Source organism: Panthera pardus, unplaced genomic scaffold, assembly GCF_024362965.1.
Source record: "Panthera pardus isolate Hobbes unplaced genomic scaffold, ASM2436296v1 HiC_scaffold_17, whole genome shotgun sequence".
Taxonomy (NCBI): domain Eukaryota; kingdom Metazoa; phylum Chordata; class Mammalia; order Carnivora; family Felidae; genus Panthera; species Panthera pardus.
Genome location: NW_026526732.1, coordinates 76761062 through 76775228, shown reverse-complemented (window position 1 = coordinate 76775228; position 14167 = coordinate 76761062). Strand labels below are relative to the sequence as shown.

The 14167-nt window shown below is 36.7% G+C and overlaps 1 protein-coding gene across 5 annotated transcripts in view; it reads right to left on the bottom strand.

The window, feature by feature from the left end:
• UBE3D (ubiquitin protein ligase E3D) overlaps window positions 1–14167 on the bottom strand; it is a 157281-nt gene that overhangs the window by 118675 nt on the left and 24439 nt on the right. For all 5 annotated transcript variants that reach the window (XR_008422969.1, XM_053904695.1, XM_019442745.2 and 2 more), the window contains exons 4-5: window positions 8806–9037; window positions 3248–3317 (exon numbers count right to left, since the gene is read on the bottom strand). Coding sequence is in view for 4 of the 5 variants with exons in the window: in XM_053904695.1 (XP_053760670.1) it covers window positions 3248–3317; window positions 8806–9037 (302 nt within the window). In the remaining variant the exon portion in view is untranslated. The remainder of the gene's footprint in view (window positions 1–3247; window positions 3318–8805; window positions 9038–14167) is intronic.

Below are 14167 nucleotides of genomic sequence, written 5' to 3'. Positions count from 1 at the left end.
TTCCTGTAGTGCATAACTTCTTTTTCATTGGATTAGTTTTCCAAGAACCTTTAGCTAATTCTTCCCGTATGATAGAATGGCTTATCTCAAGATGTTACATGTGGTCATATACATCAAAGAATGTATCAGTTTCATTTTGTAACTGAAAACATGTTTATTGCAATCTTCTCTCCTTTTGTTTCAATCCGGGCTGTTACTCTCTAGGCCTGCTGTGTGTCCCTCACTCTGAGACTCCCTTATCTGTGTTAGATAATGTTTCCCAAAACCAATGTCTTCTCTCTTGAGGTTAAATCCTTAGTTTTGGTGAGATATATCCTATATCACATTCCTAAGGAAAATGTACATTTGAGGTCTATGTGTTATCTTCATACTTGATTGATAGTTTGTGACAGAATTATGGATTAAAAATATTTTTTCCTTCTAAATTATGAAGGCATTGCTTCATTGTCTTCTAGCCTTAAACAATGCTGTTAAGAGTTCAATGCCATTCTTGGGGCACCTGGATGGCTCAGTCAGTTGAGTGTCCGACTCTTGATTTAGGCTCAGGTCATGATCTCATGGTTCATGGGATCGAGTCCCGTGTCAGCTCTGCTGACAGCACGGAACCTGCTTGGGATTCTCTCTTTGCCTCTGTCTCTCTGCCCCTCCCCTGCGCACATGCTCTTTCTCTCTCTCAAAATAAATAAACTAAAAAAAAAGAGTTCAATGCCATTCTAATTCCTAATCCTTTGTTCACTACTTGTTTTTTTTTTCCTTTGGAAACTTCTTCCTTGGTATTCAGAAATTACTCAATGATGCAGCTTTGGGTAGCTGCCCTCCCATCCCATTCATCATACTGGACATGTAGTGGGCCCCTTCAGTTGAGAAACTAAAGCCCCAGCTCTGGAAAATAGCCTTGTAATGTGTTTTTAGTATTTCTGTTCTTTGATAATTTCCTAAACTCTGTTGTCTATATTCTTTCTTTCTGGAATTTCTATTAGCTAGATGTTGAATATCCTAAAAGTCTCCATTCATTCATTCATTCATTCAATAAATATTTATTGGGTACCCACTATGTGCCAGATATTGTTTTAATGCTGAGGTTATAGTGATAAATGAGATAGACAATATCTCTATCCTCAGGAAACTTACATGATGGTTTTTTCCTACAATTCCTTTCCAATCTTCAATATCTGACTTTTGGTTCTGATTTAGGAGATAAGATAGTTCCTTAATTTTATCTTTTAGTCCTTTCATTACTTTTTTTAAGCAGTCACATCTTTAATTCTATATTCTCTGAATTATGGAGACAATATTATTTCATTTCTCTAAGAACATTGTTTTTGTTCAAGATTTTCTTCTGTTTTATACATTAATTTGTTTTTCTTGGTGCTTTATTCTGTTTACTTGATTATTTACTTCAGTCTCTTAGTTGGAGGTTTGCTCTAATATTTTTTGATTCTCAGCAATCCATTCATATTTAAGTATAAATAAAAAAATACTGACAGGAAACTCTTACATGTAGGTACAAGGCTTGCTGACTGTAGGATGGCTAGATCTAGGCTCATTTTACTGTTGAATGACCCCTAAAAGAGTATCTGCAAATCTCTTCTCTGATTGGTATTCTTTCATTTTCCAAGAAAAGAGTCCTCTAATCTCCTACCTTGAGAGTATAAGCAAGTTGCAAATACAGGAATCTTAGGAGTTTTACAGCTCCATATAAAAATTTTGAATTAACCATCCTTCCTCCAGCCCCTTGTCTCAGACTGCTTTCCCTGTTACCTGTTGCCTCCAAATTCTGACCAGCTCTGAGGCTCTACCGCGAGTACTGGCTCACTCCTCACTCAGATGATCTGCAGACACTGAGACTGCAGCTTCCTCCACACTGCCAAGTGTGTTCCCACACCTCTCAGCTTTACAGTTTCCAAAAATGTCTGCTTATATCTCTTGTTTACATTACTGTCACTTCCTCTCAATTTCTCATGGTCTCTGTGGATATACATATTTTTTATTCCTTAACTGGCATTTTAACTGGGCTTCAGGGACAAGAGAAAAGAATAAAAAATTTAAAAATCGGGGCGCCTGGGTGGCTCAGTTTGTTGAGGGCCAACTTCGACTCAGGTCATGATCTCACACTCCTTGAGTTCGAGCCCCGCATCAGGATCTCTCCTGACAGCTCAGAGCCGGGAGCCTACTTCAGATTCTGTGTCTCTTTCTCTCTCTGCCCCTCCTCTGCTCATATTCTGTCTCTCTCTTCTTTCTCTAAGATAAATAAAAATAAAAATTATAAAAAAGATCAATTTGCCTAATTTGACTGGAAGCCTTAAAACTTTCTAAGTTGTTGCTTAAAGGGCTTGCTTTCATTCTCCAAAGTGACATTGGGGATGGCATCCTTTACCACTGCTCATTCTTTCTTTTCTGTTCACTCTGAGCAAGTCAACTACTTACAAGATTCTGATGATTTTAAGAAACAAACAACACTACCATCTGCCTTCTTTAGGTGCACTAGCTTTACTTACATTTCTAATTAATTGTATTAAAAACAATTATTTGTCATCCATAAAGCTAATGCAGCATGTTGTAGCTCTCCAGACATTTTCAAATCCTGGAGCCTGCTTCAGATTCTGTGTCTCCCTCTCTCTCTCTGCTCCCCCCCTGCTCACACTTTGTCTCTCTTTCAAAAATGAATAAACATTAAAAAAAAAATAGTAATGCAATTTAATTATCATGATTTTATTATATTTGAAAGTGATTTAACATAGACTTTATATAAATATAATTATCGGGAAGAGAATAGGAACAGAGCACGAAACTCAGAATATGTTTTCTTCCATTTCAAAAGTTCTCTTTCAACCCCCAGCCCAAAATACAGCCCTAAGGCAGATGGCAGCCAAGAAAACTTCTTCGTCATCTCTAGCAACCAACAATTCTGACTGAGGACTTGTACTGAGAAAAAAGCCCTGATATTCTTTAAGAAAGACCCAAGGACAAACTTCATACTGTAGTTTTATATCCACTAAGAGGATATGAAATATTGAAAATGACCCAACCTAAGTTTAAAACTCAATACTATGTACTTATAAAGGTCAAAATACACAAACTTCTTGGCATATTTGATGATATGTCACTTGATTTCTATTTTAAAAATCATCAATTTTACAACATATATTAGTTATCTATCTTTCACATAGATTTCCTATAAAATCTCCTTCTACTCATTTTTAATAAGGCGGCAATCATTTTGGCTTTTTTATTATGAAATTCTTACCTGATGACATGGTCTCTCCCAACATTACCTTGCAACGCTTACAAATTACTTTGGTATTTGCCTTTGGTTTCTGTAGAACAGAAAAATGTCATTTAAATGTCATTCAGCTTTTCTTAAAAGGAATATATAATTTTAACATAGTCTCTAGAGTATACTTTGAACTTTACATTTTATTTTGCCCTCTACTAAATACTGAGAACACATTTAGCTTGTATGCATAATTCACATGCACAGAGATTTTTTTTTCAGATCTAAAGACAGAATAATGAACACACTGATTTTTCCAAACCTAACCACTTCTTGATAATCTGTTGTAAATAATTTGAAAAAGAAGCACTTTACATTTCTAAAATGTACTTCCAAATACACATTATCATTTAGAATGAGTAGATGGCAGGCAACAAAGGCAGAGAGAGTAGGTGACTTGTTCTAATTCATGTGTCTGCAAACAGGAGAATCAAAAATTAGAGCCATTATTTTGATTTCTAGTCCAGTGTAACTTATGTAAAAGTAATCTATAATTCATAGGCCCTCACCAGAAGTCAAAAATATATAACCAGGGTAACTGGGTGGCTCAGTCAGTTAAGCAGCTGCCTTTGGCTCAGGTCATGATCTCAAGGACAGTGAGTTTGAGACCCTCATGGGGCTTGGGGCTGACACACAGAGCCTGCTTGGCATCCTCTCTCTCCTCTCTCTCTCTCTGCCTCTACCCTGCTTGTGCTCTCTCTCTCAAAATAAGTAAATAAACTTAAAATTAAAAAAAAATTTTTAACACATTTGGGGTGCCTGGGTGGCTCAGTCGTGTCCGACTTTGGCTCAGGTCATGATCTAATGGTTCATGGGTTCGAGCCCCATGTCAGGCTCTGTGCTGACAGCTTAGAGCCTGGAGGCTGCTTCGGATTCTGTCTTCATTTCTCTCAGTGCTCTCTCTCTCTCTCTCAAAAATAAATAAAAACATTAAAAATTTTTTTAAAAATAAATAAATTTAACACATTCATATAACACATTTTTCTACTTAAGATATTCATTATAATTGGAAAAACTGGATAGTGCTCTCAGAGAAATTCCTGAAGCATTCTTAAACTGTAAAACTCCAAATTCATCATTTGGGATGCAGATTAAAATTGCTAGCATCCATCAAATTCTATAATATATACATTCTATGTACAATGTACAATATGCACAATTCTACAACATATACATATATGGAATTATATACCTAAAAGTAATATAATGTTATATGTCAATTATACCTCAATTTTTTTTAAAAAAACTGATTTTTAGTTTTTTATATGAGATTATGTTAGAAGCGGTAGCATGGTGGTTAAGAGCCCTGAGTCTGGGGCCAGACTTCCCAGGTTTACATCCCAGTCCTGCTATTTATTACACACATAACCTTGAGCAAGTTAATTAACCTGTTTTGGTTTCCTCACCCATTTAAGGTAGTAAGTAGTAGTGTTCTACTCATTAGTGTTGTTTATTAGTATTTAAAAGGGAGTGTTATAAAGCGCTGTCCCAGGCTCATGTTGACGGCCAGGTGGATGTTACATAAACAAAACATAGTTTGGGCACATGTCATTCAAGGAACAGGCTGAAAACCCATATCCTCCCACAAAGAGACCAACTTTTTGCCTTTTACTGGACAACAACTGCATATTAAGAATCTACCAAAAAATATGCTTTTTTCACATCCATAGCAATACCTTTGTTAAAACCATGTAACATTCCTCTCACATAGACACACTGCAACATGGCAGACGTCACGTAAAAGTGGGCGGGGAGAAGGAATTTCTGCAACTCTGGCCACCTAGGTCATCTCTCCTAGGAAAGGGCAGACTAAATTGCTGGTCTAAGAAAGGAAGAGTGTCTTCCTGATGTGGGATATATGTATTGATCTGAGGAATCTTAACTGATTAGGGTAAGTTTGAGTACAATTATATTTTCCTTAGCATAAATAAATATTTTCTGAAAAACTGTATAAGAAGCACATTTAAACTGAGTTCCATGGATGTGCTAATAACTGATAGAGCAGATATTTTAATCTAGACCCCTTAGATGCTAAAACTTATGCTTCTAAGCACTATGCCAAGTGTTTTCCAAACTAATTCACAGAATCACTTCAATGCGTTATGGCCTGCATTTTTTTTTTAAACAAAATGAAATAGGGGCACCTAACTGGCTCAGTCGGTTAAGGTCATGATCTCGCAGTCCATGAATTCAAGCCCTGCATCGGGCTCTGTGCTGACAGCCCAGAGCCTGAAGCCTGCTTTGGACTCTGTGTCTCCTTCTCTGCTCCTCCTCTGCTCATGCTGCCTCTTTCTCTCAAAAATAAAAATTAAAAAAAAAAAAAATTCTTTTTAAAGGATACAGGAAGCTCAGAAAGCAGATATGCTCAACTGAAACTTTGACATTTGGGCAGTTTCATGCTTTCTTACAATAAAATCTATCTGTATGGCTCCAAATTGGTCTTAAAGACACTTTTTCAAAGATCCTATTTTGTACCAGTTAAATCAAACCATCCTCATTAAATCTTACCAAAAACTAAAGGCTTTACTAAAAACTAATATGGGGTATTGGAGTAGCAATGCTTGAGAAGATCTGCTATTCAAAGCAAAAAAAATTTTCATCAGGTGCTCCATTATGTATTTCATTTATAATTGCTCTTACGGCACGTTTTGCTTTGTCTTTCAATGAAGCGAAACAATTTTTTTTGTTGGTTTGTTCACCAAAAAAAGAAGTCTACCTTTTCAAGACACTGGTAATTGGGATTTTAAAATATGATCAATAAAAAGCAAATTATTTCAAACAACCAAATGTGTGTATTTTGATTCAAACAAATAGAAAATACCTTTAATATAAATGGTAAAATCTGTATGTGTATGGCCTAGGATTTTATCACCAAGTAATGACTGTTCATTTTTGTCAAATGTGAAATGACACTGTGGTTACGTAAAAAAGAAAAATCCATATGGGATGAAATGACATAATGTCTGGGATTTGCTTTAAAGCCCTCCTGTGGTGGTGGGGGGCAGGGGTGGAGGTTAAAGGGCGACATGAAGCATACTTTATGAGTCAAGATGACTGGTATTCTGAAGTTCCCAAGTCTGTCCTTTTTACATTTGTGCATGTTTACAAAATTCAACACATTATTCTGAGAAAATAAGAAATACACCCTTATGGACTTAACAAATTACCAAATCAATAAATTATTGCCAAGCACCCCAGGAAAGGAAAAAAGGTAAAGCTGTTAGTTGTACCTGCCAGCTGTAATATAATCAAAGTTCAGCTTGTTCCTGTGTGACCACACTCTCTAAGTCTAGAATAATATTATGTATCTTACAAACGGCTGAGGTGCCACCTTTGTCATCTCTATCATCCTATTACAAGATGTGAAATTTTTATTACGTTGGTAGACAAAAAAAAAAAAAAAAATAGCATGAGACAATGAGTAAATGCAAGAATAAGGAAATCTTCGGGAGGTTACCGTGTGAAAACAAAAGTTATATACTGCCACATTTTCAGGGACAAATACTGTACAGTGTTAAGGGGGGTACTGCAGGAAAGAATTAAGTGCTGGATTTTATTTTTAAATTCAGGTCTTTTTAATTAAAATATTTTAACAGTCTAAATTTTATTTAAAGAGAAGCTCTGCTTTGTAATGCATTTCTCCGGACCAACGCTTAAAGGAAATAATACAGCAAGTTGTGCGATGAAGCAGCCTAACTGTGGGAACTCTGCAGAGCAAACATCAAAGAAAGACCGTGTTGTGAACTAATTAAATCAATATATCTGAGAGACGGCACCACTGCACAGAGATGTGGATTAGCCTCCTGTCTTCATTTTTATTTCCCTTTGTGTTGTTTCAATTTCTAAGGACCCTTGATATTGTCTCGCCAAAAAAATGTTTCCCAAGAGATACCATTAGGATGCTGTGTTACCATGTGACATTTCAAAACCCTGCTAGATGGCTAGACTTGGTGATATGAGAAATAGGTTTTCAATAGCACAGAGCAGCCTTGTTCCCACAGGAGCCTTGAGAGCACTGTTTAAGCAGTCCCTCCAAATTTATGTTACTATTTTGGTCACAGGCATACTCTTTCAACTGCTGCAATATGCAATTAAAGAGAAACTTCCACCTTGGCTAACTTAGAAACAATCTTGTCAATAGCAACTTGTGATACGAGTTTCCCACAGTCTCAACGATACTAAACACCATTAGGTCTGACTATGAAGGGTCTTCCTTTAACACATACAATGACTGTTCACAATGAAGAAACATTCTTGGAAATGGCATCATATAACAGATAAAGACATAAATGAGAAGAATGTATTTCCATACAGTTCATCTAAAAAGGGAAACTTGTGGTTTCTCTTTTAATTTTTCTCCTCTCCTCTTCCATTCAAGTATTTTAAAGATATTTCCTTGCAAATATTTTAAAAATTTATAGTTTATCACAAGAATGAAAGTTAAAGTACATAAACAGTAAAGTATTAGTATACAAATTTAGATTAAAATACAATTTTAATATAACCATATTAAACATATAACAGATTTATATTAACTTACCATTTATCTTTGAAAACTATAAAAGGATAAAGTACTATAATTTTAAATGAACCATATTTAGGTAAAAGGATCTGTGCTTATGGTGAGAGATAAGGCACTTAACTAATTCTGATAACGTTGATATTTGATAAACCTCCTTAATCTGTCCTTAAAACAGAAAATAGTTCTGTAAGCTAACTTACAATCTAAGAGCTGCTCAACTATTGCATATTTCCTAAAGTGGTTCAGTTTTTGTTACAAAAATTAAATGAAATTTAACATACAATGCTTTCGTTCCTACCAATAATCAGATGTGAAAATGAAGATTCTCTGGCAATGATTTCCTTTACTTTTTAAATCACATCTGTATTGATTTGCCACCAGGAGAATGATTTCTCACAAGGGCCAAGTCAATGCCATTGATTTTCTTTTAAAGTAAGGTAAACCATTTGTTCTCTGCAGTGAGAGGAAATTGCCTTCTCCCTAAAGCAACTTCTACAGCAAGAGACACTTGACCTCAGTGTCAACCACCAACTTGGAGCCTGCAGCACAAGCTTCCTTTCCACACTTGGACTCCTCCATTTCCTCTTTTTCCTTGATGGCATCTACTCTCATGACATCAGTGGACACAGGGAAATACCCAGGCCTAACTCTGTACTACATATCCTGGAACAAAGAACACTTTAATCTAAATCAGACGATACAGATTATAGAATACTGTCCTGAAAAGAAGAAAGTAGGGCAATTTCGTTTGTAAAATGGCAACATTCCCAATTCTATGCACGAAAAAGTCCTCTTTCCTTCTTCCTCCAGACCCTGTAAGCTGTTTTGGTCTAAGGCCATATGCTCTTCCTATATCAATAGAGCAGAGCTGGAGAATAGAGGAACTTGAAAATAATGGATTTTGGTCCTTAGAACAGTCTGTGTAGCGTGCTTTAATTAAGAAAAGATTGGAGAAACCAGTTTCTAAGCCAACCTCTAAATTAGCATTTATTTTGAAAAGATATTTTACCAATTTAAAATGGTTCTCAGAAGAAAGACAGTGTGTCTCCACTGGGGCTAGTTCAGGTCTTGGCTGCCATAAATCACTTCTTAAATTCACCAAGAAGAAAGAGTCTCCAATAAAACAGTCATTCTCTTGTGGATGAAGTGGCTTATTAGCAAAGGGGTCAGGATGACAACACCATTCTCCAACTAGAGCTCCCCAGTTCTCACTTGGCAATGGGAGCACCCTGAGGAGCTTCCTAGTGGAAAGAGGAGAAACAATTTTTTACAGAACAAAATGGAAATCTAGCATTTTTAAATTAAACCAGCATGAAAGATGAAAGAAACTCATTAATCACATTGTCTGTAATGAAAAATTTTCCCCTCAATTACAAAAGTAACATATACTCACTATAGACAGTTTGAAAATGTGTAAAGGTATAAAGAAAATGAAAATCATCCTTTCCTTCCCAGCCAAAGACAAGTAACTACTTTGCAAATGACAGGATATTTCCTTGCAATCCTCTCAAGAAACCACTGCAGTACACATGTACACAGCCCAGGATCAGAAGATATACACAAACTGTATCTTGCTTTTATTTTTACTCTCTCTCTCTTTTTTTTTTTTTTTTTTTTAGTTATATGATGACTCTTAATGCCTCCATTCTATTCTATAAGTATGCCAAAACTTTTAGATCATTTCCCCCACTGGTATAGATATTTAGGTTTCAAGCTTTTCAGTATCACATCCTTGTGATGAACATTCTCATTAGAAAATGTGTATAATATATGATTATTTCCTTGGGGAAAAAAATCTTACAAGTGTGATTACAATCACAAATTATATACATATTTTAAAACCCAATACATATCAGCAAACTGCTTTTCAGAAAGGCTGTATCAATCTATAATTCTTCTACTTACCTTCTTCAGCGTTGAATACTATCACTTTTCCATGTAATGGGTGAAAATGTTCTCAATACTGTTCTCAATTAGCAACTCTAAATTGCTAGTGAGATTGAACTGGCTGTCATATTTATTGACCAGTGTGTTTCTTCTGTGATTTGTGATCAATGGCTATTTTCCAATGAGGTATTAGTATGTTTCTACTAATTTTTAAAGTATATTCTATCTTGGGGTGCCTGGGTAGTTCAGTCCATTAAGTGTCAGTCACTTGATTTCAGCTCGGGTCCTGATCTCAAAGTTCTTGAGTTCAAGCCTCACCTCAGACTCTGCACTGATAGTGTGAAGCCTGCTTGGGATCCTGACTCTCCCTCTCTCCCTGGCCCTCCCCTGCTGGCACTCTCTCTCTCTCTCTCAAAATAAACATTTAAAAATTTTTATAAAAAAGGTAAGAGTATATTCTATTTTAAGAATATTAGCCTTTTATCTATCATCTGTGACAAATTATTTTTTCAGTGTTATTGCCTTTTTTTTAAAGTTTATTTATTTTGAGAGAGAGCAAGCACATACACTCATACAAGTGGGAGGGGCACAGTTAAAGGGAGAGGGAGAGGGAGAGGGAGAGGGAGAGGGAGAGGGAGAGGGAGAGGGAGAGGGAGAGGGAGAGGGAGAGGGAGAGGGAGAGGGAGATGGAGAGAGGGAGGGAGGGAGGGAGGGGGAGAGGGAGAGGGAGAGGGAGAGGGAGAGGGAGAGAGAGAGAGAGAGAGAGAGAGAATACCAAGCAGGTTCCAAGCTGTCAGCACAGAGCCCAACAAAAGGCTCAGTCTCATGAACCATGAGATCATGACCTGAGCTATAATCAAGAGTCAGTCGCTCAAACTGACTGAGCCACCCAGGTGTCCCAGTGTTACTGCCTTTTAATTTGGTTTATTTGTCTTAGATTTCAAATCACCTAACCCTTTCTTTTGTGATTTCTCCCATTACTATTTTTTAATAAACTTATTTGGGAGTAAATTTAAACTTACAGAAAAGTTACAAAAACAGTACCAATAGTACTCACATACACTCCACCCAGCTTTCTCTAAGGTTAACATCTTTTATAACCGTGGAAGATTTGTCAAAACTACAGACTTTATCTGGATTCCCCAAGATTTTCCACTAATATCCTTTTTCCCTTTGTTCTAGGATCCAATTGAAGATAACACACTGCACTTAATCATCATGTTTCCCCAGTCTTGTTTAGTCTGTTACATTTTCTTACTCTTTCCTTATTTTTCAGGACCTTGACATTTTTGAAGAGCACTGGTCTGGTGTTCTACAGATTATCTCTCAATTTAAGTTTGTCTGATATTTTCTCAAAATTAGGCTGGGGTTATGGATTTGGGGAAGAATACCACAGAAGTGAGGTGCGTCTCTCAGTACATCTTACCAGAGGGTACACTCTATCAATATGACTTATCACTGGTGCTGTTCAACTTGAACACTTGGCCAGTGTGGTATCTACTAGGTTTCTCCAGTAAAAAGGCTATGTTTCTCCCTTTGCATACTCTATTCCTTGGAAGTGAGTCACTAGGTCTAGACCACACTCAAAGGGAGAGAAATTGAGTTCCACATTGCTACTATTTTTTATGCTTAAAACATCCTTATGCTTAATTAGGCCCTTATATTTGCTACCGCTTTTTTTCTTTTTTGATAGTTTTGTTTTTCTCCTGGACAACAATAGATACGTCAGAAGTTACCAGAAGAAAAGCCAAACATGGTTTACTTCTATTCTAAGTTAGGAACATCAGTGGTCTAAGAGGACAAGGAATGTGGGTGGGATGATGAAGAAACTTCCAAATAAGTAATCCTGAGAAAAACAGAACAGAAACATGCTTGCGGTCTTCTTAATGCCCACAAGCAGTGCAAATGCTTAAGCAGTCTCAATACTTGCACACCTCTGCTTCTATCAGCAGAAACACATGCTCATTAAGAATTAATTGTATTTGATCACAGACCTATTTATGATACTTATATGTTGTTTTAGTTATCTAATTTAATTAAATAGTATATAAACCAAGGAAATACGAATTGCTATTCCTCTGAAAACAAAAAATTTCAGACTAAATGAAAGCCGGTTGTAAAAACACACACACACACACACACACACACACACAAAAAAAAAAACAAAACAAACAAAACCCCAATAAGTGGTGAGAAGATATAACTATAGAACATTGTAGAGAGAGAGAAAGAGTAAAATTCTAGAAAAATTCTATAATCCCAAGGTTTTAAAAGTGTCGAATGACTCATTCTACTCTAAAGAAACATAAACTGGAGGGGCGCCTGGGTGGCTCAATTGCTTAAGCGTCCAACTTCGGCTCAGGTCACTATTTCACGGCTCATGAGTTCGAGCCCCACAATGGGCTCTGTGCTGACAGCTCAAAGCCTGGAGCCTGCTTCAGATTCTGTGTCTCCCTCTCTGTCTGTGCCCCTGCCCCACTCATGCTCTCTTTCTCTCTCAAAAATAAATAAAGTTTAAAAAAAATTTTAAGAAACAAACTGAAAATTGTAGATGATGAATCTTCGATAACGTGTTAACAGTGAAAAAAGCTAGACAATAGTGGAGTCATGTTTAACAAAAATATATTGGTTCCATAGTAAAATATTAATAAATTAATGTATATTTGCATGTTTTAAGTTAAAATATTTAAGACACAAATGTGTTATTTTTTAATGATTTCCCCCATGTAATCCTTTTTCTTTGATCTCCTCAAATGAGTCTCATAAAAAGACTTTTAACTACAGAACAAACTGATGGTTATTACCAGAAGTGGGGGGAGGTTAAAGAAGTGATGGGGGTTAAGGAGTGCACTTGTCGTGATGAGCACCAGATGTTATACGGAAGTGCTAAACCACTAAGTGGTACCCTTGCAACTAATATTACATTGTATTTTAAGACCCACCAGTAAGAAAATGATAGGTGAACACATCACTTTCTCCCACTGGAGTCTGTGGAAAGTGAATTGTGGACACAGGCCGCTGGGCAGCAGCTCTATCACCACCTTACCCGGCTTCTCAAGTACCAGCACAAAGCTAAGATCCACAAAGGTTGACAGCTGCTCCACTGCTCCAATCCACCACGGGACTCTGCCCAGTAGTTGTGGATCCACCAGCAACAACAAACTGCAGGGAACCCTCAAACATTCAACCTGGAATACCACCAGCAAGTGGAATCATGGACTGGTCTGTTATTTGATCAGTGATGGGGGGAGGGGGGCTTGTAAGTATAAAAGTGGTTCACTCTATTACTGTTTAATAATCATTCTTCTCAATCTCTTCCTTACTGCTTTTGTACCAATATAAAATTAAAGTATATTAAAATGTGTCAATCTTTTTAAAAAAAGGTAATTACAATATGGAAGAGGGTAGATGTTTAATGTAGATGTCTCGAGGACAAAGCTAGGAACAAGAAAGGTTGATTTTACTTTAACATAAGGAAGAACTTTCCTTTTCAAATTAGGAAATGTACATTAGGAGCATCACTCAAGCTGCTGAGTCTATTAAGGTTAATAAGCAATTTTTTCAACATATGTTTTTTAAAAGCCTTCTATGAAGCAAGCATTCTGTTGACACAAAATATTCATATGCACAGTTCCTTCTCTCAGGGTACTTATGGGCTAGTAGGAGATACAGACTATAAACAAATGATAATAAAGCTTTATAAAATATGATTAATGCTTATATAAAAGTAATGGTTCTAAATTCTAAACGGGGTTGGGAGAGAGGACAGTTTAGACTCCTCTGAAAATTTAACGAAAGCTTTTGTCCTTTCTTCAAACTCATATTCCCACATGCACACAAAATCTGCATATTACTTTAGGGGATTCGTGGATTCATAAAACCAACCCACAAATTCAGGACAATAAATACAAAGTCCTAGGGTAGTAAAGTGTATATGGATTTCAGAGAGGAGATGATATCTGAGCTGACCTTTGAAGGATAAGTAGTTCTTCAGACAATTAAAGGAATTAAGCGCATCATCACAGGTGGAGTTAACAATATAAAGATGAGCACCGTATCTCCTTAACTTCTGTCTTCCTAGTGTCTGGCACAGTGCCCGACTCATAGCAGAAGTTCTTAAATACTTGTTAAAGGAATGAACAAGCATATTTTGATAACTATAACACGGGAGGCCCCTGGTTGGGTCTGTTGCATATTGGGACAAAAGGGTTAACAAACCTTTTCCCTTGCTACTTGAGAATCTAATGTTTAGTTTAACCACCTAGCTCTGCTACCCTGGAAACTAGGTAGATGGTAGGCATCAATTATATTGCTAGGCAACACTGCTTGTGGTAAAAATGACCCCTGACTGGTAAATCGCATCTGGACCGAAAGGAAGTATGAATGAGCTGTAAATGTCTGATGCGGGTGCCATGCTTTGGACTTCCCTGAATGCAGTCCTTTGCAAGAAACTCTAGAAATTATGCAAAAAGCATTACAAGATA